The 27,600-nt window shown below is 35.8% G+C and overlaps 4 protein-coding genes across 4 annotated transcripts; 1 reads left to right on the top strand and 3 right to left on the bottom strand.

The window, feature by feature from the left end:
* Positions 1 to 217: 217 nt before the first annotated feature.
* LOC103322754 (uncharacterized) lies at positions 218 to 2,530 on the bottom strand. The gene is made up of 2 exons (XM_008224681.2): positions 2,374 to 2,530; positions 218 to 1,273 (listed from the first exon to the last, which is right to left on the bottom strand). The coding sequence occupies exons 1-2, from the start codon at positions 2,410 to 2,412 to the stop codon at positions 347 to 349; spliced, it is 966 nt and encodes a 321-aa protein (XP_008222903.1). The 5' UTR covers positions 2,413 to 2,530; the 3' UTR covers positions 218 to 346.
* Positions 2,531 to 14,381: 11,851 nt separating this feature from the next.
* On the top strand, positions 14,382 to 15,709 carry LOC103322726 (aquaporin TIP1-2-like). The gene is given in 4 exon segments (XM_089053033.1): positions 14,382 to 14,603; positions 14,845 to 15,095; positions 15,199 to 15,340; positions 15,343 to 15,709. Coding segments are annotated over 4 exon segments (756 nt in total). The 5' UTR covers positions 14,382 to 14,470; the 3' UTR covers positions 15,573 to 15,709.
* Positions 15,710 to 16,916: 1,207 nt separating this feature from the next.
* LOC103322718 (Protein-tyrosine phosphatase-like, PTPLA) lies at positions 16,917 to 20,021 on the bottom strand. The gene is made up of 9 exons (XM_008224646.3): positions 19,893 to 20,021; positions 19,733 to 19,818; positions 19,596 to 19,643; positions 19,424 to 19,509; positions 18,750 to 18,803; positions 18,610 to 18,677; positions 18,429 to 18,475; positions 18,213 to 18,304; positions 16,917 to 17,333 (listed from the first exon to the last, which is right to left on the bottom strand). Exons 1-9 carry the CDS (start codon positions 19,949 to 19,951, stop codon positions 17,229 to 17,231), a joined length of 645 nt encoding a protein of 214 aa, XP_008222868.2. The 5' UTR covers positions 19,952 to 20,021; the 3' UTR covers positions 16,917 to 17,228.
* A 2,380-nt stretch (positions 20,022 to 22,401) lies between these two features.
* On the bottom strand, positions 22,402 to 23,999 carry LOC103322709 (transcription factor MYB59). The gene is made up of 3 exons (XM_008224641.3): positions 23,765 to 23,999; positions 23,531 to 23,660; positions 22,402 to 23,288 (listed from the first exon to the last, which is right to left on the bottom strand). Exons 1-3 carry the CDS (start codon positions 23,886 to 23,888, stop codon positions 22,757 to 22,759), a joined length of 786 nt encoding a protein of 261 aa, XP_008222863.2. The 5' UTR covers positions 23,889 to 23,999; the 3' UTR covers positions 22,402 to 22,756.
* Between the last annotated feature and the right edge of the window lie 3,601 nt (positions 24,000 to 27,600).

The following is a 27,600-nucleotide window of genomic DNA, read 5'->3' as shown; positions in this document are numbered from 1 at the left end:
AAAACAAGAAAACCACAGTGCAATTTAGATTGCATAATATTATTTTCTACACGAAAAAGAAAAACAAATGAAACACGGCCACATCTATTGGGAACCAGAATTTTATAATTGGATTTGGTGCTAAAAAATTATATTGCTCTTTGCTTATTATTTTTCCCTTTGTGAATGAAACTAGCAAACCGAAGAAGCATCTTGATGTACAAGAGAGACAAAGGGCAAACTGAAGTTAAATGGCTATGTCATTTGAAGTTCAAAACCCAAAAAATAAAAGTATCCCATTTACACCCTCAACCGCTCTCAAACTCTGATTTTTACAAAAAATAAAGAAGCAAAGTACATCAAAATCTCATTGAAGCCTCTGCCGCTTGCCAATTGGGATTTGGTGGTCAATACTGGAATTTGAAGTGAGCAACCTTACATTGTTCAGGCATGATCCAGAAGCACCATTGTTGAAATTCAACATGGAAGCTGAACATGTTTGCGAAAACCCACGAGACATCTCAGGATATGATGCAAAACTCAGTGGCTTATTATGAACCCCATAACTAGGATTAGCCACTGGTTTCTGGTTAAAACTTGCAGCTTCACAGCCTTTGATAGAAACAGGTGGGATTTTGAACGACTGCAAAGGAGGAGGATTTCGCCAGCGAGGAAGAGGCCCGGCGACAAGAAGTGTCTGAAGCAGTGGGCCGGCTTCCATCACAGCCTGCAAGAGCTTCCCTTTTTGAGGCAGAGTCTTCCCTTTGACAAAATTGTCAATCACTGCCGAAGCAGGATCAGTTTTGGTCATGCCAGAAGACACAGAGGCATTAAATTCTTGCACCAAAGGCTGCTGCTGTTGCTGCTGCTGCTTCACAAAAGCAATGTTACCAGAGTCTGCCATGTTGATGTTTGAGAACTCTGGTGAAGAAACTGCATCAAAAAAAGATTCCACAGGGGAAGAGCCATGGGATTGGTGGTTGTATGTTTCAGAGAGGCTGTTAGATTCAGTTATGCTGGAGTTTGCTTTGGTGGGAATTAAAAGTGAGCTTTCAGGCTGGACATGTGGAAACATATTAATGGGTGCTTCAATTGGACTTGAAGGCATGATCTTGTTTAGGAGCTTGTGAAGCTGAGCTCTGGCATCATCTCTTTCTTTGTATGCAACCTTCAAAAGATTGAGCAAATTGTTCACATTCTCCTCACTCTTTCTGATTTCATCAGTTGCTAAAGTTTTTACTGATTCCAGCTCAAGGGTTGTGTACAGAAGCTTCTGCTTCAACTCATCAGTGCTCTGTCAATTCAAAACAGGATTTAAGAAATTAGTTTCAATTCCATGAAAGATAAAATCACAGACCAAAAACATAATAGAATCTGAAACCAAAGTTTTTTACAACATGCAATCTCTTCATGAATAAAATTCCTAAATCATGAAAAATTAAAATAAATAAAAAAGGCAAAATCAACATCAAAGACCATAGTTTCAAACTTGACATGAACACCAAACTTTTGACAAACCAAAAGTTCTCAACACAGGCACAAAAGCACGTTCCAAACAACCACTATTTCAAAGTTAGGAAGAACAGTGAAAACAGGGCCCATGCAAATCCCACGTCCTGGTCAGCAAATTATACATTTCTTTTTTAAGAGGGGGGCCAAAAAGAGGGTAAGATACAAACACTCCATTAAAACCTACCCCCTATAACAGAAATGGGCGCTGGGCCCTATAAATTCATTATGGTCATGAAATATCACAAGCTTCCATCAATACCAATTTACCTACACATTCTTACTCAAAGATATTCTGTTCATAACATATATAACAGAAAAGGTACACATTTTTCCAAAAATGTATTATAAAAAATTGATGGCCAATTAATTGACAAATGAATCTGCCTAAGGCACTTCTTAAACACAAAATTTACATTTACAAGACCCTTGACTTCTAATGAGACTGCAGGGCTTGTAAATGCTTGCTGAAAAACTAGTAAACAAGAAATCATTACAACTGTGATCTTGGTAAGTATAAAATTTGAAAATAAATAGAGACCATAAATGGTGGAAATTGAAAACTTTAGGCAGAGAGTAAATGACTGCTTCTTTCTTTTGTGTAAGATTATAGAGATGAAATATAACAAATTTAAGGGGGGTGAATTTGGCCAGACATGGAAGATCCATCACTAACAATTAAACTCACATAAGAGAACATGAATTGAAAGAGCAATGAAAGAAAGTAATGTGAGAAACTGCAGTTGAAACTTGAAACCATCATAAAACACATAATTGAAGTAGAAAAGCAACAAACTTTGAATGAATTGCAAAACAAGGGGAGAGCCCAGAAGGAAAAAGATGAACAGAAATGTCACACAGAAGAAGAAATGAGGAGTAACCCACCTCATGATAAGTAGTCCACAGAGAACCCAAGTCCTCCATAGTCTGAATTTCACCCGCTCTGGTGGGATAGAAGGTAGAAAAGAAAAGAAGAGAAGAGAGAAGAAAAGAGCAGAAAATAAAATAAGAGAATTAGGAGTTGAAGTAAGGTGGAATGTGACTCATTTATAGAAGACAATGAAGCATATGAGACAAGACAGAGAGATGGCTTTCTCACAAGGATCCATAAAGCCCAGTCCACATCAAAGAAAAAAAAATTATGGAAATTAAAATTTTCTTTTTATGTGTGGAGATACCATTCCAATTTATAATATCTCTCTCTCTCTCTCTCTCTCTCTCTCCGTGTAATATTGAATTTTTCTTCAAAATTTTCCCACTCTTTCAGGACCTTTGTCTCTTACCCAAAACAAAACATTTTCTTACTAAAAGAAAATCCTAAACGGCTTTCTTTTCTCAGAGGTTTTATGGAAGCTAGATGTTGCCTTATACATGTTGAGGTTTTTACGCGGTTTTGCATTCTGTCTTTATGGCAACTTTCCATAAATACCCCTTTTTAAAAACAAAATTTCCCTCCGCCGGCTCACCTTGTCTAGGAGAGAGGGTGTTATGGTATAGTGGCGGATCGTGAAGGGTGGTCTGCCCTCCATTATTGGATGACAAAACAGACTCACCAATGATCAACGTGGTAAGATTTACCTTTATTTTAGGGTAGGACAGCTTTGGACATTGTCCAATCACCGTTGAGATTTTAGCTATTTATTATCAGTTTTCAATTAATTTTTTACCACATCCTAAAAAGGAAATCAGCAGAAAATTTTAAGTGGAAAATATATATATCCATAGTTTTAAAAGTTATTTATTTTCCCGGGCCCTAATTTTAGGGCTAATCCTACTTTTACAAGCTTCAAATAAAATCATTTCCTTGTCTAATAAGTTGTTGCTTCAGTGTTTATGAGTTAACAATGGTGTATATGTGTGTGCGCATATCTTTTAAACACGAGTTTTCCTGTGGTAAGAACTTGTATGGAAAACTGAATCTTTCAAAATCAAATGATCAAATATGTGTCGGTACGTCATATGAGTTCGTAACATGAAATTGTAATTTGCAGTACCTTTACATTGTAATTTGCAATTCAAAAGTTGGGAAACTATTTCGAAAACTAAAATCTTTTTGTGGTTTCTAATTGTAATATTATTTTTTGTCCTTATATATCTCTCTATATTCTTTTGTGAGTACAATGTATAATGCCATCACCATGACACCATCATGCCGTATGAAGTTGTGCAGCTAATTTTAATTCTATAATATGGAAATTTTTATTTACCATAAACAGTCTAAAAATTTATTGGTAATGGTAAGGACAAGAAGTGAAGAAAATAATTACCAAGAATAAAATAAGAGAAAATCTTCCATTGATCGAAAATTATTTTCCACCGTGGAAAATTAATTATGCTTTACAAAATACCAGATTCCTATTAATTAATTAATTAATTCAGATGAAACAAAATACATGTACTTGTTTAAAAAAAAATATTGGATTTTAGTTTAGGTGATTATTTTATTATGAAGGATGGACCCAATTTCTTAGATTATCTTGCTAGGGTTGTACTAGATTGCCCTGTGAACTGCCCGAGGAAACTGATATCAACAGTATATATAACGGTTGACTTAGTATGCTTCTTAATCCAATTCTACATTGTAACTTTTCCCATACTTCATATTGATTTGAGGGCCTAAACCCTATAGTTTTAAAGTTTTGGTTCCCCATTACCAATATGAACATGGAATATACAAGTGACAGAATAGTTATGGACTATTGACCTTTATTTATTCAATTCTTCGTCGACTTAATTGTCAATGTAGACAAATTCGCTGACTTTTAAACATAAATTGTTCACACATACATGGACGATCATAAGTTTTAGATGTTGAAAGTTACATTTCGTTTCTTGCTATATCTAAAATCAAGATAATATTTGAAATTGTAAACCCATGCAGTAAGCAATTGTGAGACACCAATTACACATAAGAATGTGCTGAACAACTTATGCTAATAAAACTCTTGTCGCATGTTATTGTTGTGGTCTTAAGTGGTTACTTTACCATTTGGACATGCTGCAGATCCAGACACATATAGCAGAATCCTTGGCTGCAAGGTCCAAAACTCCAAACAAAACCAAAAAAATTAATGAAATATTATTAATGTTGAACTTAAGAACAAAACCAACCTGATAAACATCTTTCTGACATAGACACAGGCACAATGCACATGGATGATCTCCTCAGGAATTCCATTGTAAGACCAGAATACTTCTTTCTTTATTCCCGACAAGCGGTTTCGGCACTCTTTCACAATTTTATATCCAAAACAATAACATCACCTTAAATTTGTAGCGCAAAACCACCATGCAACTTCAATCCCGGTCACCCACCTGATTAAATATTAACTATGTCATTATTCCTTAATCCATTTAAGATTAACAAAGCAGCATGCATGTACCATACAACTAGGCAGTCAGAAATGTTTTGTGTACCCACAATGTTATTCTAATTGCTGGGTTTATTTTAATTAATTGTTGTACTTAAATGTTTACGGTTTTCTTTTAGCCAGGAAGAAGACAAAGCTGCTAGATTTTAAATGTTTTGGTTCAGGACAAAAGCTGCTGATTTAAAAACATTTTATTCTCTTTGATGCAATGTATCTAGTTTGCTTCTACGGTGTGTAAGTGAGTGATTATATTTAGTATTTGTTCTTTAATCTTCGCTTTATGGTTTGGGCACCTTCACTAGTTGACCCCTTATTTTATATTGGTATTAAGATTTATGTTGTTAACACTCACAAGGATCTATCCAATCGATGCAAGTAGATTAAACATTACTGATTATCGGAATGTCGTTATTGGTACAAAATAGTTATCGCGTACCTTTTCTAATTTTTTAAAGAATGGAAAATTATGACTCCTTAGATATATATATATATATATATAAATTATCCTATGAGGATCCGAACATTATTCCCGTTCGTACGTTATGTATTTTTTTACTATCTCTTTCTACTTTCCTTCATGTTTACAATGACATTAGCATGGTAATAACGTTTGACTACTCAATTGAAATATTAAAAATTACTTGAATTCGATATCATTTGACTACTCAATTGAAATATTAAAATTTTAGTCTTTTCTTGAAGCACCGTGTTCATTTATTTTGTAGAACACAATTGGATGTCGAAATGATTTTAGAAATGTCTAATTTTTTGCAAGAATGATATATGAATGTATAATTAAAAAATAAATAGTTTGGATCGTTGAAATTTTTTTTTATGAAAAACCATAAATGGTGTCCCTTAAATAAAATTATTTAAAAAATTCCTCAATAGAAGGGGATTGTGTTATCAAGTAATTTATAATAATAGTATAGATGGCTTGAAGCCTTCAAATGGGTAATAATTTGACTTTATTTTTGTTTGAACTAGATTGTACTATATATAAAGTGACAAAATGCTTGACTCGTTTTCACACGTCCTTACAAATGGGGTCACTCAAGCATATTTTGTCAGGTGTCTTGCATATCTTTTGCGTCTATGTATAAACTACAATCTCACTCACTCCTTTATTTATCAAACACATTAATAATTTGTTTCTTTACTTGTTAAAGTTCAAATCCTAACCCCATCTACTTTGTTTTCATGTGAATCTGACGGTGAGACAATACTTGCATTAGTTTTTGTGTGTGTGTGTGTGTGAGATTAGAATATGTATATATAAGGGGTGGTGGTTTGAACAGGTTAACTGAGTTGTCAAAATGAGTAACTAATGTTGAGATTTAAATCAAAATGTAAGTTTGACTTCGAGTGGATTTAGAATGATTAAGCTCTGGTTGGGCAACAAAAATACAGATAGGTCAAGGTTGGGTGGTGCTTTTGCATGAATACTTTTGGTACTTTGTTTAATGAAGGAAATGTTGTTTTGAGTAATGGGTTTTGTCGAGGATGACTCGTAAGTGACTTATTTAATGAGTGTTAGCTGCTAGAGTTGTGAGTGAAACCAGATGATGAAGTTCATTCATATGGACATGTGATGTTTGTTGGAACTCGGCCAATGGCAATTGCAATGGTTGAGCTTCATGTTATATAATTGTCATTGGAGTTTTAACTCTTAACAAAGTAAATAAACAAACACTTTGGACTTGGGTAGAGTAAAATTTTGAATTCGGTACGTGATAATAAAGTAAATAAACCACAAAAGATTAAATAATCAAAGTTCTTATAGACTTTTGTTGTACTTTATTATCACACACCGAATTCGGAATTTTACTCTACTCTAAATCTAGAGTGTAACAAAAACATAAGCGCAAACACTTAAAATAATAAATAAATAAAACTTTTTAGTGAAGTATTGCACTTAGTGGAAACACATTTTCACATCGTCTAACCAGTACATCGCTTCTCTTAGAATGGTAACTTAGGTTTTAGGACTAGTACATTACCACTTCAACTGCGCACACTACCACTCTAAACACAAACATTTGAATCTAGTATGCCACAAACACTACCACTTCTAGCACATACATTACCATGCAGTGAAGCACCCAAGAAAAACCGCGTAAAAAAAGTTCCCTTTTTGGGAGTTTGCCTTAAAGTTGAACCTTTGAAACCTTAAGACCCACTCTATTTCTTAGTTCACTCCAAGCAAAATAAAAACCAAATCCATAAATTCTGTATAGCATCCTCGTTTGAAGCATGCATGTTGAATTGTTAATGGAGAAGGGGGGGTACCTATGCAGCCGCATTTTAGGGGTATTATAGTAATTGCAGTTGATTAACTTTGAAGAATGGTCTTATAAAGTTGAGACCACCTCCCCTTTTACCTCTTAACTGGTAACGACTTTACCTGTCGACCAAATCATGTTCACATGGAGACAATAAAAATATATAAAATTATAAAATAAAATAAAAAAACATTTTTTTTAACTTAAAAAAGAAATCACCATTCCATTCCGTTTGCTCCTCATAATTAGACGGTGCCACTATCACTGAAGTGAGATTTTTTTTTTTTGGGAACAATTGCTCCCACAAGTCAGGTTTTGGATTCGAGTTATAGAATCTGTGTAATGTGTGTGAGTTTAGTATATTATCGCTTCTTTCAATAAAAAGATTATTAAAAAACAAAAAAACAAAAGAAATCACCATTCTTTTTGCTCTAAATAATTAAACGATCACAGCCACTTAAGTGAGAATATATTTTTTTCCCTCTAAGCACTTTTTGTCACCTTACCACAATATTATCATAATTCATAATTTGATTCCAACAAAAAAAAAAATTCATAATTTGATAAATGTAATTAAGTACTTATAATAATTAGTGATAATTAATTAATTAATTAAGAGGGTCCTTATCATAAACACTGGTGCGGCAAGCCGATGTGATTGTCGTGTAGCGGAGCTGCACATGGCGATTAGGTACGAGTCATGTGAGGGCCATCGACGAGCGACACGTGTAGAACAATCCAGGTTCTATAGAACCTAAAGTCGAAGTCGCACACGTGGCACAACACTTTGTCTTTGTCCACCGTGCGGCAAGGCACATGCGATTATCCGTCGTTTGCTCTACGGCCAGCGGCCAATGGGGGTTTGACGCCAAGCATCTTCGAAGAAGGAGAAGAAATTGACCCCGAGTCGAGACTCTCTCAATTGTATACAGTGACTCGGTGGAGTGGTCCTCCTCCAGTGTCGGTCCTCCTTGATAGCGAGGATAGCAGTCTACAAACGGCATTGCCATAGCCAGGCCCGTTGGAGGGAGGAGAAAGTGGTTTTTTCTAAGGATTCTTACAAGTCAAGTTTGCATAAAAATTCAACAACTTTGGGAAATATAGCATCATTTGATTTTATTCCAAAGAGCTAGCCTATGTTATTTTATGGGTCAATTCCTGAAAATATTTTGAGCAGTTGCATATGATTTAGAAAATATAAACAGATACCCGTGTTAGACTAACTATTAATAAAATTAATTTGTATTTGAATGTATGATTCATATTGACGTACGAAACTGTTGGATGATAAAATAATATTAAGGGTTGGATTTTGTAGATAATGTCATTTTATTGAATTTAGCTACAGTAGTTTGATTTTGATTTGTACGTAATGCAAGGGGTTGAGTCAATCTACATGACAATACGTATACTTCATTGGTTGCTTGTTGTATGTGAAGATTTGAACATTCTAGTGTAGTGCCCAAAACACCATATAATTAAGGTGGTCTTTATCTTGTGCTTCACTCCAGTGCTTACCAAAATTGTTTATTGGTCCCTGGCCGGCATATGATCTTCTAGATCTCTCTTTAAATTCGTCTCCGTTACAGTGTTCTTGTGAATGCTAGATAGGCTGCTCATTACTCTATACCTTCCAACGCCCACCTTTATAAAGAAAAGAAGAAAGAAGAAAAGAATAGGGCTTTATGCTCTCCTCAATAGCCAATCCAATGCCCATGTTCCCTAATTGTAACTTCATGTTCAGGAATCATATTGTTCTTATTCACCTCTTGACTTTTGTGCTTCATGCACCAAGCTTTAAAAGCAATATTGGGTAACAATAAGGCTCTATTTGGATAGAGGGATTAGAAAGAAAGTATTTGGATTTGACAACAAGGTTAAATTTGTTACAAAATGAGGAACCATATTAGATTGAATGTATTTGAAATAACTAGATGTAGCACATTTGAAATGACTACATGCAAGCAATCATTTGAAATCCATTTGTTTTCTTTCTTTCTTTCTTGTCCAAATCTTGACACAATCAGTTTTACCTTATAATGCCGCCTAAATCCATAAATTTGGAATCCCTCCATCCAAATGAAGCCTCAAATTAAATGTGCATGGATCTATTTACGCAAATAGCTCTCACTTTTATTAAAGAGTGTGGTCTACAATGCGGTAGATAAATTAACACCACTATCAACTTATTTCCGAGTTAGTCCTCAACTGTTTAATACAACCATTATTGGAGAAGTGAGAAAACGAACGCCAGATCTTGGGAGTGAAAACATAAACACTTTTAACTACTTGAGTTACATGTCACTTGATTTAGTATTGCAATAATGGTATTAAGAGTTGACTCTCAATGAACCAGGTCTCTAATTAGATGCTTTGTCATAATAGGGACGATAGTTGACTCGAGCCAAAGTTATTACAAGTTTGGGCTGTCAAATGGAAAAGTAACTAGTAAAAATGCCTTGCAATTATATCAAACAACCTACATTGCACCAATATGACTTGAGTATGTTACCTTTACGGTACCAAATAAGAGTTATCATGGCTTGGACCATTGTCTGCCATTATGACGATTATGGTGGGTGATCATTTTGGCAATTCACCCTTTTTTTATATTTTTAAGTGGGTGATTAAATTAAACAATGATTAAGTATAATCAGATCTTGGACTTTCATTGGATACTCTACTAATAGAATTTACAAGTATACAAAACCAATCGACTTTTGCACAAAAAGTGCTTTTCCGATTTCAACTAGGGTTTGACCCAATTGTACAAACAAATCGGTTGGTGTTTGGTTTGACTGCATGGAGTGCATGCAGGAAAAGGAAGTGTTTATGCTCTTGGTCTAGCTTTAAAGGGTAAAAAGATTGGTCCAATGTTTGAACAGAAGAGAGAGCTCGCAAATGCTCCTTTTGATGTCTGTTGTGGGAAAGGCACTTGATCATAAAGATAAGGGCTCAGTTTGGTGCATGAGTAGGTGTGTGACGGCAACGGAAATGGAAACTATAGCTTTGTCTTTGTCTCTCATTTTCAAGTATGCATGACTCATCAATTATATATACCTTCAAGGTAATTGGATTAATTAGTTGGTGGCTGGGGTTGGCATTGTGAAAAACGAATTTAGCTTTTAGAAAAAGAGATTTTGATTCTAGATGATCATGTCCCACTCAACAAGAGTAATGTGCTACGCCAAATAAATACATAATTACTTCATCTCGTTATGTAGTAGGCTTGTTATGTATTGTGATAGTTACTACTTATTATGTTAGACGCGACATATTTGTGTAATGCGACTGAAATGCGTATAAGGTAAAATTCGATTTTTCTACTTCTCTTTTGTCCACTTACACTTCCTTATGTGTTATAGTAAAAAGTATTAAAAAATAGAAAAGGAGAGTGGGAAAAGCACCCGTTAAAATATACAATTATTATAATAATTCAACAGGTGTACGATTGTTTTTCTAATTAACAAATTCATTAATCATTTTGCATGATTTTGAGATTTCTTCATATGCTTAGTTATGGTTGTATGGGGCCATTGGGACTGAGCCTATCACTTTATCAGTTTTAATGGCCCATTAGGGCCCATAAGGCATCCTTACTGTTACACAAACATGGTTTTTCGAGCAGAAAAAGATGGAAAAGACTGCTTGTACTACATAAGTGATTAAAGGTCAAAAATCAAGCTCAAAGATTTACCACAACTAACTAGAATTATCAAGAAAAAACGTAAAAATACAAACACTTGCCACAACCTTTGAGGCAAGCTGTTATAGATGATCATTTTTTCTCTTTTTGGTAGGATGTTATGAACATAAAAAGAAAGTTCTTCATTTGGTGTCACCATACACAAATTTTAGTATTTGACTATCAAAATGTAAACAAATTACGCTTTCACGAGTAGTGATGGGAGTCACCATATAAATATGATAACGTGGTATAACGATTCTACGTAAGTTTTTCTCTATTAGGTAAGTCTGGTGTCCTTTGGTTTCTTTTACCTTTGCCCTTGTTAGATGGGTTAAGCAGCTTCATCTGATGGGAGAAACAAACAAGATTTTTGGACATGAATTCCATCATTCATGTGACAGAGTTGGGTGCGGGTTTGGCCCTTTGCTTTTTGTTGCTCCTCATGTTGGGTTTGTTGGTTTGTTTCATCGTTCTTTCTGGGCTATAGGCCTTTTGGGTATTTTCTGTAACTTGTTCTCTGGGCCTTTCAGCTACTTGTAAGTTGTTTGGTTCCTTATGCCATGTGTTGCTTCCATTCATAAAAGTTTAAAACTAAACGCCAAAATTTATGAAGGAAAATACTTCCCTCTTTATTATGTATGTAAGTAGGAGGTTCTTATATTCGTGTCAATAGTAATAAGATATGTATGCAAAAGTTTTTCTTTTTGTGTTTTTGATGAATTATTTTTGCATATGTGTCAAACTGTGATGTGTAGGAGGGAGTATCATCTTTTTACAGGAAATGAGACAAGCAATATCCATTTAAGAATACCAAAAGTATAAACTTAAAGTGTCAACCACTTCATTTTTTTTTTGGGGGTGGGAGGAGTGCTAGTAGTATTTCAATGGCCAATGGGCATATTATAAAACAAAAACAAAAATAAAAATTCCGATGTCCATGTGCATGAGCTCACCATTAAGATTAAAGATTACGAAAACGAAATGACTGTCATGTTATGTGTTACACGGCTTGAAAACAAAATATTGAGATAAAAATGGGTGCCCTTGACGTTCCTGAAATTTTCATCCTCAAAAGGAATTACTAAACTGTGCAATATAGTTTATAACACTAACAAATAAAATTTTATTTGAATGTATGATCTAAATCGACAATGTAACGTAACGGAGTAAAAAACAAATATACTTGTTATCGAATACGAATCAGTTGCTAAAGTACTGCCAAGGAAGTAAACAAAACCTTCTAGCAGCTGCACATTCTGCACAATGTCTCTCCTCATGGCATGTGATCCAAGTCATTATTTATCCATATATGCTCCAAAACCAGATTGATAATCTGGCATTTACTAGCTGCCTCAAAACGAATTTGGTTGAATTTCACAACTCAGCTCAACCCAAGTGAGCTACCAAGCTCTCTCAATTAAACTCAGATCTGATCCAAGAAACTATAAACAACAAAAGAGAGAGCACCTTAATTATGATTAGTGATCGTGAGCCGTCCATTTTAGTTAAACTAATGAACAGATAAGATATTAAAACTAAAAAAATGAGAGAGAGAGAGAGAGAGAGAGAGAGAGAGAGAGGCATTAATTTAATAAAACCCTATGGATCCAATTATATTCGCAGACAATATCAATACGAATGAAATTGAACATTAAGAATTAAAAAAAAAGGTCATACATATCATTGTGGTCGGCTTTGGATAAATTATAATCTCATGATTAATAATAATTAATGTGGTTGAAGTGGAGACAAATATGAAGTTCATCTCATGCATTACCCACTTAATTAATATTTAATTTTAATATTCCTTCCCTCCTCACGTTCACAAAATAATGAGTAGAGTTGTCATACTACAAACCATAGGAGCAGTTGTGGAATTGTATAATGCCATATGACAGCAAAGAATGACGTTTGAAGAGTGTGATGAAATCATATTCTACCTTCACTCCCGGAAACGGGAACGGGAGAAGATGGTGGCCACATACTATATGGTCCCTACCACAAAGGAGTAACGCTAGACATGTCAAAGAGAAAAAAGTCTACTCCTAAGATCTAACATCATTTTATTTATTTATATCTCTATTCATTACTTTGAATTCTATTTTAGAGATGAGCGTGACGGTTCAGTTTGATTTGGTTTATGCCTTAAATCACACATCACGCCAATGTAGCATCACAATTCAAATTGATTCCGTTTAAGCCTTGAACTCGTAGCATTGTCAAACTAATATATTCTCTTACATGAATCAAACTAGTAGTAGTTGAGAAAACTTCTTACTAGCAAATATGGATAAATAGTTTAGTTTAGATATTTTTGTTTATGGTATTAAATAGTCGATATCAACGTATGAGATGAAATATAATCATAAATAGTGATAACCAATATAAAAATGCAAAGTGTCAATAAACAATAAAATTTACGAAAAACATTTTGGTTCGGTTTAGGCAATTTTCAAATAAGGCCAAATCAAACCGAATCAAATTAATTACGGTTCAATTGATAGTGTCCAAAATTAAACTTACCTAGTACTATTGAAATTTAAAAAACTTTTTGGTCAACCAAAATACGTATAATGAGACATATGGCATGGTTTGCTATTCAATATCAATTCCCATGAGAATTTGATGTCTTTTGCTTATTTGCTACTCATTATTAGATGACGACGACAGTTCGTCGTTTTCATTTTAAAAAGGAATTAGAGAAACCTAATGGATAGGTGATAACCAAAACCCAAAAAGAAAATGGGGACAGGAGGTGATGATATTGCACGTTACGTAGGCAAAATATTATCTATTTACATATACAAACAACCTAATCCTAAAGAATATATCATTGCTAATCCCCCCGGCCCTCGTTCCCGTTTTGAATTAATTCTTCATAATTACAAAAAGATGCTTCGGTGTAAAGCATTTGTTTTGTTCATAATTGAAATAATAATAAAATAATGCCACTACAAGAAAAGTAGGTCTTTACTTATCTTAAAAATAGTCAAGTAGAGTTTTATAATGCATGTGGTAAAGAGCGTTTATTTCAACTCGCAACACTTAAATAAATCGTATTTGACGTGTGTAATTACAATTTTTCAAAAACAAAATACCTAGATTTTAATCACTATAACTATGTTCATAATTATGTCTTAGTTAATGATTAGGGTGGGAACGAAGGGAAGCCATTGCAACTAATCGCATTGGCCAAAAAATTACAAATAAAATAATAATGGTCGGTCAAAAATTACAACAATCATTGGAGGGCCCACAACCGCAAAGGCACAAACCCAGAACATTGGCCGGTGAGTGTGATCAAATTTCTCCATCATGCTGATCACTCAAGCCTCCAAGTCACATCAGCCGATCAGCCGTCCACGTGGCATGATGGGAACAAATGGGAGGCCCGCCTACTAGCCCAGCCAGACAATGACAGGTGGCCGCCAATTGTACTTGTCGTTGAATTTCAGCTGTTACCGGATGGAAACCGGCTGGTCCGGTTAATCGGCCGTTAACCCTGTGTTTCAGGACCCTTATATATAACTGTCACTATGACACTAACCAAAAGCACTCAAAGCAAAAGCAGCTTCTTCTCTCTTGTGAATTTGGATTTGCTATAAGGCTTTTTGATTAAGTCAAAATCCAAATTTCCAAGAATGCCTGTCTCTAGAATTGCAGTTGGAAACCCAGCTGAGTTTGGGCAGCCAGATGCTCTCAAAGCAGCTCTTGCTGAGTTCATATCAGTTCTCATCTTTGTTTTTGCTGGTGAAGGCTCTGGCATGGCTTTCGGTATGTCCCTTACCTTGTCACCTTGTTTTTCATTTCCCAATTTTTTTGTTTTTCTGTTTTTCAACACATCATAAAAGTCAGACTGTGAATCTTAACCATATTCTTTAAACACACATCCATATATTCGATGTTAAAGTGATGGTTCGACAACATAACATATGAGACTGTTTGACAAAAGAACATTTTGTTTATTGTTCATTAGTGTGTATGCTTACTAATCTTATATTTCGTGCTTTGACAGACAAGCTCACTGATGGTGCTTCAACAACACCGGCTGGCCTTATAGCCGCTGCCTTGGCACATGCCTTTGCACTTTTCGTGGCGGTTTCCATTGCAGCAAACATATCCGGCGGTCATGTTAACCCTGCTGTCACATTTGGTGCCTTTATTGGCGGCAACATCACTCTCATCAGGTCTATTTTGTACTGGATTGCCCAGTTGCTTGGAGCCGTGGTTGCTTGCTTGCTTCTCAGGTTTGCAACCGGTGGATTGGTAAGCCACTAACTCATCCTCACTAAAAACTCTCAATCACCAACCCAAAAAAAAAAAAACCTTTCTTATCAAGGGATTAATTGATGTTGTTAATCTGATGCAGAAAACATCTGCTTTCTCCCTATCAAGCGGTGTGAGTGTATGGAATGCTGTGGTGCTGGAGATTGTGATCACCTTTGGTCTGGTTTACACAGTTTATGCCACAGCCCTTGACCCAAAGAAGGGCAACATAGGCATCATCGCCCCATTGCAATTGGTTTCATTGTTGGTGCCAACATCTTGGTTGCTGGTGCCTTTGATGGTGCATCCATGAACCCAGCAGTCTCCTTCGGACCCGCTGTCGTCAGCTGGACATGGGACAACCACTGGGTCTACTGGCTCGGCCCATTCATAGGCGCTGCCATTGCTGCCCTAGTCTACGATCTCATCTACATCACCCCAGACACACATGAGCAGCTCCCCACCACAGACTACTAAGCAATTTGAAGTTTTTTTTTTCCTTTCAGTTCAGGTGATGAAATGGGGTTTTGTCTCAATGCTGTGGGTGGTTTGGTGATGTTTGTATTTGGATGTTGTTAATTGTTGAATTCCAATGGACTTTGTATTGTTTTGTTTCTGTGCAATTTGTGTTCAGTTTAAAAAATGTTTTAGGTGCAAAGAGGCGCATGTGCTTGACTAAAATAAGAGCAATGAATTAGTCAGCTACTGAGTAAATTAACAGATAATAGGGTGGCTAAGTCATCCCAAAACAACCACCAAAAGGCTAAGCACAACTTATGCCCTAGAATACAGACTTGCCTTGGACCACACTAATGTGGATGTGTCATGCTAGCAGCAAAGACTAGTGATGCTGTTATGCCCCATAAAACAAGTTGAATTAGATTATTAAAACTCCAGCACATGGATCACTCTTCAACCCACCCTAAACTGCAAGCCAAGGGACTCAAGAGGAAGCTTGGACACAGAGCTAGTTGTCCTATATATACCTACTACAAAAATGAGAATAATAAAAGCTTCGAGACAGTGTTGACGATAAGAGGACAACAGAGCTTGAAGAGACTAAGGATTTGCTACAGAGAAAAGAGGGAAACAACAAGTGCTCAAGCTATTGTGTGGGAAAAAGGTAATGGAGGAGATAACTTGTGGAAAAAGGAGCAATCATATTATCTGCCATGGCATGGACAAGAAGCTGGGAGTGATAGTGGTGAAAGCTGTGAATTTCGACATGTTAATTTTAGAGGGGGACTTCAAACTGTCTAAGTAGAAGATAGGGTGAACTATTGACACAGCTTTAGAGGCTCATAATAGAAATGTGCAATTATACCAAAAGCATACCTGTTAGTTGGCATCCTGTCCTTTTTCCCCTCTTCATAAGCTTCAAGGCTCCGTACTACACAAGGGGCTGTCACCCTGCTCGCTAGGCACTAGTTCTATCCGGTTCAGTCAACCAAGCTGGGGACCTTGATGGGAATAGTGAAAGAGAAGGGGAAGAAGCAGGTAGAGGAATTGAAACTAAAGTTGCATATTTACCATGTAACATGTAGCATGAGTAGTTAGTTTTGCTTTAATTAGTAAATCTAAAACTATACTAAGGAGGATGGGACCAAATACAGAGCTTTACCTAGAAAACAAATGAAAAAACTACTTCCTCATTTTATTAATTTTTGTTTTCCAGACTCCATGCACAAGAGGTGCAAAGGGAAAAAAATATACCTGTTTCTCAAAACAAATATGTTTTAGTTACTAGATTAGACTTCTGCCATGAATGATTAGTATTTCAAGCTACAACTCCACTACTACATGCATCCGAAATCCAATATATCAAGTGCCAAACACCATTTATTTCCAGATTCTAATATCACGAATTGCACGACTACCTAATAGATCAACTTCATAACCAATGTACTATTATGACATCATCTGGACAGACTTGACAACGTTGATCAAGAATCTAAAATACATTGGACAGACAATTTTGGACTTCAATAATTTCTTAGTGTGAAGAGGAGAACAAATCAAGAAGTGCACTGAAATAATTCAAATAAAAGCCAATACATGCCTCTCTTTATGAAGTGTGTATTTCTGAATCACCAGAAACTGGCACACAATTGGTATCTACAAAATTGTGGTCCTTCACCTTTTCTTCTTCTTGGGGTGTTTACCCAGCTTTGATCGGCGTTGCTTGAACATATGCAGGTAAAGTTTCAAGCAGAGGAATGGGTAGCAGACAAGCAAAACCTAAATCAGAAAATTCCAACGATATTAAAAACACTGATTCTTTTATATATTTAAAACAGCGAACAAATGAAATATTAGTTGGCTCATTGTTAGAAAATAGAAGGGAGACAGTTTCCCTTGTGTCTGATGCGTGTGCACTGAAGACTAAAACCATGTATTGAAGGAACCGTAGGTAAGATTTAAAGAGGAATATAACTTAAAAGTGGCCGTTGCAAGTCTACCTTACTGGAGGACTAAGAAAACCATGGCATATTTTCCTGGAGGTCGAATATTGAAAGGTCTTGGAAACTTTAAAATGGTAGAACCAATTATGACATTTTCTTTTTTCTTTCATGGGCAACTTCGGTTAATAAATGCAATCCTAGTAATGCATGTCCATCCTGGAATTAGGAATGGCTGGCTATGGAGCACGATTGGGATAGTGGAACTCCAACCCAAATCCAGCCCATCAAATTGGGGTTTCACACTTAAAACCAGCCAAGGAGGTGGTAGATCTTTTCTGAATCATCATTTCTTAGCTAACAGGGAAACAAAAGAAATACATCCACTAAGTGTAAATACACAGATGAAATTGTTAAGCATTGATAGATCCTGCAAGAATGTGAAGCTCACTTCAGTTTTAGATTCCCAAGTTCCCAACCAAAACCTAATAACAGGAATCCCAACCACATCCCAGCAGAGCATACAAATTTCCAAATTATCCTCCTAGCCTATTAGAAATTTACTTACAGTAACCAAAAATCCATGTCAAGTAAATATTTAGTCTAGTCAAATTATACAAAGGTTCTGGACCTACCCTATACCATGAGTGCCTAGTTGGCAAGGTGGAAAGAAGAAGCATGTATATTAAAGCTCATGGTGAAAAAAATCAGAACATACCCACAGAAAGTTATAATAGCTGAGGCCAGCAAATATATCTGGGAAGAGGCTCGTCTTCTTTACAAAAGGAAGTGCTTGGTACATAAGCCAGGCTGCATTGTAATCACCAAAATCAAGGGAGAAGGAGAGGGAGGGAAAGGAGGGGCAGCGGGGGGACAGGATTTTTTCATACAATCAAAAATTGAAACCAAAGACTAATGGAAACCATGAACTTACTTTCACCAGCCATCCCTGGAGGATACAAGACAATGAATGCAGTGTACCTAGTGAAACGAAAAAGTATTGTTATTGCAATAAAATCCTTTCTACTTGCTTTCTATTCTTTTGTTGCGTAGTATTGTGTTGGTTGCTTGTATATGAATTTTGAATTTATCATCATAATTAGAAAGAGTAGAACCTGAGATAGGTAATCCATGAAGGGCAACTTCCCATGCAGTTAAAAGCATAATGTGGATACCTAATAACCTGCATACAGGTTCGTGATTTATTATTTAGTTCACTGAAATTTTATTGTAGAAAACTTTTGAACCAACTTACCTCACTTAAGCTCCAAGCAACAAAAGTTATGAGGACTGATGGCGACTCTTGGACCTACAAAATGCTCAAAACAATGGACTACGATTAATTTGTGCACAATAAGCAGACCTCATTAATGTTGAGATTTTGACAAGAATTAAGCATTTCTGCAAAATTTAAGAACTTAGGATTTCTCTTGGTGCAATTTTGCTTGAGTGAGGTTGGGGTTTATTGAGAACAAGGGAAGAGATTATTCTTGTGTGAGGAAGAACCCATATGCTCTTGATTGTAATACCCTTCTGCTTCTTCGTTTATCTGATTCAAACCCAAATCACCCATGTGGGTTTAAACCAGTTTGGGGTGAACCAAGTAAAAATTTTGGGTTATTGTTATGCTTATCCAGTGTCCTTAATTTGTTTGATCTTAAGAATTGGGGATCAAGGTCTTCAAATCCCTAACAATAAAATAAGCATATATGCATTCAAGCCCATGCTTATATATTATGACATTGCACAAACAAGCAGCCCTAAGAAATCAACAGATTCTGCACTTGCTCCTTTCCCCTTTTACCAATCTCACCTTTCAAGGGAAGCTCAAGTCTCAATAATAAAACCCATAAATCGCACAAGAAAGGTACTTTAATACTTAAAATAAAATCAAATAAGAAAAAAAAAAAAAAAAGGGAAAGAAATAACCTCATGGGTTTGGCGCAAAACAAACAGAAAATGAGCCCTTCCTGCCCATTGCATCAGAGGAAACACCACTCCACTCGGCACGAGACCTCCAATTTCATTGCATAAATAAGCATGAAACTCACACTCTTAATAAACTTAGAAACATATAAATATTAGGTCTCAGAAAACCTACCAACGGCTCCGTGTATAACTTCCAAGAACTGAACCATTTGGAGAAAATCTGCAGTGATCAAGACACACAATTTGATTAAAAAGAAAAACCAATTCTTTGTTCAATTCAATCACAAATCCAAAAAAAAAATTACTGACAGATGAGGTCTCCAGCAGAAGCATAAGCTCCATTGACGGCCTTGGTGGAGACAAAGCTGCTCAAGCTTAAAGCGAGACAAACTGCCCTGCAATGGAAATTTCATATCAGCAACAAAGATTTGAAATTTTGGGAGGTGGGTTTTACTGTTGAGCGCTTTACCAGGCCACGGCCTGAAGAGAGTTGTAGGCCAAGAGATAGAGGTTGGATGGCTTTGGCATTGTGTCTTCAACTCTTCCCAAATTCCAACCGTTGGACTAAGAATGTAGGTCGACTTGGCGGGTTAATTAATGGTGGTAGTTGTCGTTGACCCTTGGATTGGGCCCAACTGGGCCAGGGATATTTATGGGCATCAGAAACAGAAACTGCAGGATGGACCTGAGTTTCATTTCCTGTCATTTTCCCCACATTTAAGAGTATGTGGGTTATTTCAGCTAACGGGGTCTAGCTCCGTGAAAAAGGCATTGACTAAAAGACTAGTAATTCGAACCTCTATGACACATTGAGCACACTAGTAGTTTGAATCTCCATGACTTGTAGCATAAGAGTGGGCTATTTCGTTTCTTTTTGTCTTTTGATAGAAGCAATATTAGATTAAGCGGATTTTGAAGTGTCCCTAGCCTCTATTGATTTTGTATATGTCTTAAATCATGTTGTTTTATTTTATTTTATATAAGTATATTCTACTTTAAACTATGTTGTTTTATTTGTAGAAACTCCATTTCTTTTTCTTCATTTTGTTGTGTGTGTGTGTGTGTGTTCAAGCGCGCAAAGACTTCATTAAAACCATAAATCATAGATTCTCTGAACTGAACTTAGCCTCATCAGAGAATTTGGACAAGGAAATGGCCTCATTATTCTTTCTTGTTAAATCAGCTTGGAGAGTGCTATCATGATATCATCTATCACTATCATACACGGTTGGAAAGGAAAGCAGGTCTTTCAACCCTGAAGTGTATCATAGAAGATCATATCTTTGAGAAAATTGACAACGATGCATAAATATAGATTTTCTCTTTGTAATCTGTTTCCTTTGTCTGATAGGTGTTCTGCAGTTTGTAGCGGATGGAATATTGGTTTTTTTTTGTTGTAATTATTCCTGCTTTCTTCCTTTCGTGTTTGGTTTTGAGCAACTCTTTGCTCCATGACTAGCTTATGGTTTGTGGAAAATACATAGCTTATTCATTGAAAAAAAAAGAAGAAAAGAAAAAGGAAGGATGATCACTTTAAACAGGCACGACAAAGGATGATTACTTGAAATGACCAATTACTTTACTTTCAATAAACTATTTTGGCATTGACTCATCAGAACAGCAGAATAGGATCCACGTCTAGGCACTGAAAAAGATAATGTTAATATCTCTCTGCATATTTTGTCAAATCTGATGTGCAATCCAAGTGAAATGCTAAAGTTGGAAAGACAGAAAAAAAACAGAACAAAGATTTGACAAAGAACATGGTTGTTTTTATATTAATAAATTAAGAGAATTTAGAGCATAAGCATTTTCTGTCACTTCCTGTAGTTATTGTGTGTTGTGTTACCTTTTGGTGGCCTTATTTTTAACTGTAGAAGAGGTGATTCTGAGTTCTTTTTTATCTTCATGTAGGAAAATACTTCCCTTGTTTTCTTTATAGTCGACATGTGTGTAGAAGTTTTTCTTTTTGTGATTTTGATGAATTCTTTATGCACATGTATCAAACTGTGATTTGTAGAAATTAGGAGTATCTCCTTACAGGAAAGGAGTTTGACAGCCACTTCTTGAACTTTCTTCCTACATTAATAATAAATATAGGCTTTCCTTTTTGTGTATAAATTTCTGTTTGTAATTTAGGAAGTAGATACATATTCAAAAGGAAAAAGTAAAAAATTAAAAAAATCCCAGCTCTTCTTGGAAAGATTTGAAGCTATATCTGCAAAGTCATTAGAAGATTTCCTTTGGAACTTAAGTGCTTTCTGAGTTTATTTTCATCAGGAGAGGAAAAATATTAAATGTTCTTGTGCATGAAAAGGTGATGTTATTGGGGGGTATGCTTGTGCAGTTTTAAATGGACCACAACTATGAATAAATAAACAAATCTTATGGGACAATGATTTGGACATCTAACCACTAAATTAGTAATTTAATTAGCAAAGAATTAATAAGACCATGTTACCTGGACCACACTCCTCAAAAGGAGTTTTTCCTCATGCTGGACCTGGTAGGATGATAGCATGTGTACTCTCCTTTTTATCTTACTTTCAACAGACTTTGCTGTCCCAAAATTAATCCATTTTCATCCCCCGCTTGTTCACATGCTAATCCTTGGTTTTCAACCAGTTAATTAGTTAATTAATTCAGTTAACATTCAGTTCATTAATGCATACCCAGAATTTGTTTACTACAGATTCTTGTTGCAGACAAACTTGAAGGGCTGGCTGCAGCTATTTTTTCATGGAAAAGTAGAAGCAAAATGGAATCTGGGAAAGCTAGAGATAGAACAACCTTTTAGTTTCCTCAAGGTTCTTATATGCTCATAATTCAAGATTCCTTTTTTTTCTTTAATGATGCTTTAGTGGGTTTAATTTGGGTGAAAATATTAGTAATTGGACATTAATTAAGTGCTTAAGGTTCTTCATGAAGCTGCTCAAGAACAATTTTATGTAGCATAAAATAAGCTAAAAGAAGAAAAATTATGATGGTAACCAGCTTGATATTGAAAAGTAAATCTTCAAAGACATATATACAACATACTTCCATGGACATACCACAGCAACAACACCATATGGTAAATTTGAAGTTCTCTCTTCCTCACTGAAAATTGAAAAACACACACAAGGATACAGAGGACAGGAACTAGAGTAAAGTAATGCATAAAAACAAGTGATCTGCAGCTGATGGCTGGTGCAGACCAGACCCAGATTTTAGAAAGGAAAAAAGAGCTTAGAGATCATCTGAGATCATACCCATGTTATTATACAGGTTAGAGGAGCTTTTCCTTAAGACCCTATTTCACATATGAACAAATCTTAATAAATAAAATCCTAATCAGCCAGTTAGAGATGCTTTTCCATATTCAAAACAGGACAGAAATTGGTCACTTGTAGTTGGGAGAAACATCTTACTTTCCTCTTCATCCATTTCCCATAGAGAGTCAGAGCAATACTCCCATGGTGCTGGAGAAGCCATTAATGGGCAAGAAATAATGTTGCAGGCTTCTTCACTATAGCCATTGTAAACTGGTTCAATACTGTTCACTTCTGGCAGATTGATATCCTTCCATATATCATCAAGTGAGTACTCCTTTTGGTCCCTTTTTTTATCATCTTGTTGCTCCTGATGATCTCCACCAGTTTTCTTTGCTCCAGATGATGCCTTGATTTCAAGCCCACCTGTGTCATAAAAGCTTGCTCCTCCTTCAGTTGAGGTGATGTTTGAGGATGAAGAACAGTTGGAAGAAGATGATGATGGGGATGTAGCCCTCTTTTTCTCTTGTGCCTTCTTCCTCATATGAGTCCTCCAGTAATTCTTAATCTCATTATCTGTCCTCCCAGGTAATTTTCTAGCAATTCTTGACCATCTGCATGAAATTTAATTACATCCTATATCAAGCAAAATCAAATTGAAAGAATTGAAATTAAGGGTTTTGACATATATCCGGAATGTTATGTTGTCACACTGTGAATCTCAATTTACAGTCGAACAACACAACATGTCAAACTATCTGAGTATTGAACATTACTCCAAAGGATATTATACTCAAAGAAATGTTAGATAATGATAAACAAAGTGATGAATTTAGATGCTTTTTTTTGGTCAAACCTATTTCCCCATTTGGAGTGGAGCTCAAGCACCAGGCGCTCTTCTTGAGGGGTCATCTTGCCTCTTTTGAGGCCAGGGTGCAAGTAATTAACCCATCTTAACCTGCAACTCTTACCTGTTCTGTTCAAACCTACAACAAAATATTAATCCAGGTGGGTTAAATGGGAGCTCCTTGGAGAAGCCTATCATCTCCAAATAACCGTGCCTATAATTTCTCTCCCTCCACCTTCAAACCTGATACCTTAGCTATGAAGTCCCAACGTCTGTCTCCAAACAAACCCACAAAGCACACCAGGTTGAAGTCCTCTTGCTCTGTCCATGGGCCCTTTCTGATGTTTTCCTCTTGAACCATTTTCATGATTGATAAATTTTTTCTTTTCCTTTTCTTTTTACGATTCCCAAGCTTGTGGCCTTGGCTCTTTTGATTGCAACGCTTCTGTTCTGCTGCTACTTTCTCCTTCTTCTTGTTTTACATGGAAACTTTGATGTCCAGTACAGATATATATACAACCCCAGTTTCCATGCTGAGAGGCTGCTTGATTATAATATTTGCTGATTTTGCATCTTCACCGTCCATGTGGTGCACGCATGCTTTTTTGTGATAAGGCACTTTATGGATCTGATGTCAGCCACTATGAACGCAATAATCGAAGTAAGAGATTGATCTGTTGGTGTGACTCTCATGGGATCATATCAGAGACCTCCAAGGAACAGCATAACAACCAAATCATATAAAGTCTAGCACAAGAGCTTGATCATCATCAATAAAAACTATTACTAATTTGATCCATTTTTAAGAAGATTAATAAGTCATCTAATTAGTTGATGTGGCATGCTAATAGAGGTTTGCTAAGTCTCTCTCTCTCTCTCTCTCTCTCTCGCACACTTAGATTTAGCAGTATATCTTATGAGGGAAATGTTTGAAGTGAGGTACCATCCCTACAAAATATCAGAAAATTATATAGCCATTTGAGTACTCTCGAAGTGATTAGATTTCTGTCTAATATATTGTATTTGCTTGCATAATTTAAATCACCAGCTGCTATCGATTTGGCAAATTTTTCATAATAATAAACTTTCAGATTCAACGTAAAAAATAGATAATTATGATAACTGAATTGCATTGTAAAGTAGTCCAAGAATGGATGTATATATATATATATTTACATGTGAACGTCATTGTTAAAAGCAAGTTGTAAATATAAACCATTGATCAAGTTGTGAATATAATCCATTGATCAAGTTCAACAACAGTCTAGATACAAAACATATATTGTGAAACTTGACATGCGTCGACCATAAAACAAGATTGGCTTTATCTTGGTGTGGTTGGATAAAAGAGAATAAATTGATGGAGGTCACTAGAGAGCCTCTCCTTTCATCCAATTTGAGGAAATGTTGATGTTAGTAAGGTGTAGAAGCCAAAGGAAAGTTAAAGCATATGAGGACAAATCTGGAAAAGCAAGGGAATAGGAAGCAACTGTACTTTAAGGTGGTGCCTTTAAGCGACCCTTTCCCTTTTCAATTAAATATGAAAATGGTATGAGATATTATTCTCAGAAATATGTTTTTAAATGCTTTGCTAGATTCATTTCCTTTCTGTTTAAGAGGACCAGAACCCAATTGCCCCACCACCAGTCTCTTTTTTTTTTTTTTTCTTTTCTTTTCAAGGAAACAATATATTGCCTTCATAAATCCAGCTCGAAGGCTATTAGCCATAAAGGCCAGTACAAGAATAGATTCAAAAACCCATTTAGGGTTAATTGCCCCGCCACCAGCCTTAGATTACGGCTAGCTCATCATGCGTGGGGCTTTTGTTAGCTTTGTCTTATCACTTTAACAAGTGGACTATCTCTGGTGACAGCTGATTATTTCAAATTTTCATTAATCACAGACTCTAAGAATTGGAAATTATGGTCGACTTAATTTATCTATCTTTTCTTCTTCTTTTGGCCTTCATGAGCATATGCTTTTGCTTAACTTATACTATGAAAGAGAAAATTCTAGCCGTTATATGAGTCTTCATGAAAAAATCCATAAAGGGGGAGGAGGAAGAAACGTCGTCATTGCCCCTCCTCCCTTTCTTCTCTTCTCATGTTTTCCTTTTGGGTAAGTGAAAAAGTCACTAGGGCGTTTTGAATAAGAAACTCCTTGTGGTGAGTTCTTCTGAGCCATGCTTAGATTGAAGTCCCCCATCACCCCTTTGGGCTATGTTCTCAATCAAATCATTCTCCCAAAATTCACTCTCTAACACTGCTTATGTTCTCTAAATTTGGTTCTATATCGTATTTGACGAAAGAGATTGCAAATCACAAAATTGTTTTTTGGCAGGTTGTTGTTTTCGTTATTTGTTCGCTCTTATGCACAAGTAGATTGTTGGAAATCATATTTTCCTCATATATGTTACGGAAGCGGTGGTAGGTGTGACTGCGACGACGCTTCTTCAAGTAGTAGTGGTAAGGAACATTTAGGCTCATTGGTTGCTTTAGAGTTTCGGTTATGTTGAGTTTGTAAGATTTGTTTTGGTTTATAGTTAATTGTGGTGATGTGGGCTAGTAGTTAATGAAGTTTTTCTTTGATAAAATAATAAATAATACTTATAGGCTGTATACTATGAAAGAAAGTTAAGGTTGTATAAGTTAAAAGTTTTTTTTTTTCTCCATAAAGTAATAGGTATAGGCTCATAAGGAAATTAACAACATTCCTAAACAACTTAGAAAATTCATCTACTTTGGACTAAAAATAAAGATACGAGTTGATATGTGAGCTGAGTTGTGGGTTGAGATCTCTCATCCTGTCTCAATTCAATCTCAATTATGGTATCACTTCGACATGATTCAAAACATGCGTGTTAGTTTTAACAGGCGTACCATGCATCTATATCCGTGGCTACAATCCAATTAATTGTCATTTAATTTTAGGTTAGATATTGTAATTTAAAGTGTGGGTTTTATTCATCAGTATAAACGAAAATGAATTTTACGAGCCAGAAATTTCTCAACGTTGTGTGATATTATAAATTCACTCATATTATAAAACATGTATCCTTTTACAATATTTTAGTTTAAGTTCATCATATATCAATATTGTTGTCCATCCATGAACTTAAATAAGTAACAGTATGTGACTTTATGGCCGTCACACCCAAATATTTTTCCACTTTCTCACCCTACCTTAGTGCAACTTGAACTAGATCTCATGAGTGTTTGTGTTGAATATCTGTATTATGCTCGTCCATTTTGGTAGACGAGGAAACTTCATACACCAGCTAAGACCATTATGCCATACACACAGAGGACCACACAAATCTTTTTCTTCTAGATTTCTTTAACATAAGAGGACGAGATATCAATACTACATGTTGGCCTTCCTCTGAACTCTGATTGATTAAATATTATATAGATTTGACAGGTGCTGGATAGACAACTTAAACAGAAGGCTTAATTATAAAACGATGGCCATACAAAGACCAAGGTATATATTAAAGAGATATGTTACTAGTGGATTATAGCATCATGTGCCCCGATTAGCATAATTAAGAAACATTATATTTGTGGAGGTGAATTGGTGATGTCAGCAAAGAAGAACTGTAGTGGCATAAAGTGCCTTGTAGTGGGCTGGAATAGGAAGAAGTGGCTAGTCAGCAAGAAGTGTGACGTGTACACCACAGCTTTGTGGCCGTCCCACTCAATTCTCTCTCTCTCTCTCTCTCTCTCTCTCTCTCTCTCTCTCTCCATAGCTAGTCATGCAATCAAGTGAGATAATTTTCAATCGTATGTGATCTGTTACTAGAATGAAGGATGCTAAAAACTGTTGATGGCCTGATTCTCCCATTGAATTATGGTAAAAAAAGAAAGAATATATGTTGTGGCAAAAGAAAATTACCAAAATGTTAAGAGGACCATTAAGAGCACATAGAGATTAGATTGACATATTACATGTTAGTGCAGTGCATTAAACTCTCAGTAAGAACATGAAATCTATTAGTTGTGTAAATGAGTCGACCCAAGTCAAATAGCCAAATAATACATCATTGATATCTACTACTCTTTCTCTCTCTGATCAGATTA

Source organism: Prunus mume, linkage group LG1, assembly GCF_029339155.1.
Source record: "Prunus mume cultivar Tortuosa linkage group LG1, ASM2933915v1, whole genome shotgun sequence".
In the NCBI taxonomy this organism is placed as follows: domain Eukaryota; kingdom Viridiplantae; phylum Streptophyta; class Magnoliopsida; order Rosales; family Rosaceae; genus Prunus; species Prunus mume.
The sequence above is the reverse complement of the archived record's forward strand: the minus strand, read 5'-3'. Positions and strand labels throughout refer to the sequence as shown.

Coding starts and splice junctions, on each gene's coding strand:
- LOC103322754 (XM_008224681.2), bottom strand. CDS start 2,412: ATGGAGGACTTGGGTTCTCTGTGGACTACTTATCATGAG. Junction 1,274..2,373: donor TGTGGACTACTTATCATGAG/GTGGGTTACTCC, acceptor TTGAATTGACAG/AGCACTGATGAGTTGAAGCA.
- LOC103322718 (XM_008224646.3), bottom strand. CDS start 19,951: ATGCCAAAGCCATCCAACCTCTATCTCTTGGCCTACAACTCTCTTCAG. Junction 18,678..18,749: donor TTGCTTGGAGCTTAAGTGAG/GTAAGTTGGTTC, acceptor ACCTGTATGCAG/GTTATTAGGTATCCACATTA. Junction 18,476..18,609: donor TCATGGATTACCTATCTCAG/GTTCTACTCTTT, acceptor TCGTTTCACTAG/GTACACTGCATTCATTGTCT.
- LOC103322709 (XM_008224641.3), bottom strand. CDS start 23,888: ATGAAAATGGTTCAAGAGGAAAACATCAGAAAGGGCCCATGGACAGAG. Junction 23,661..23,764: donor CTTCATAGCTAAGGTATCAG/GTTTGAAGGTGG, acceptor ATTTTGTTGTAG/GTTTGAACAGAACAGGTAAG. Junction 23,289..23,530: donor CACTCCAAATGGGGAAATAG/GTTTGACCAAAA, acceptor AATTTCATGCAG/ATGGTCAAGAATTGCTAGAA.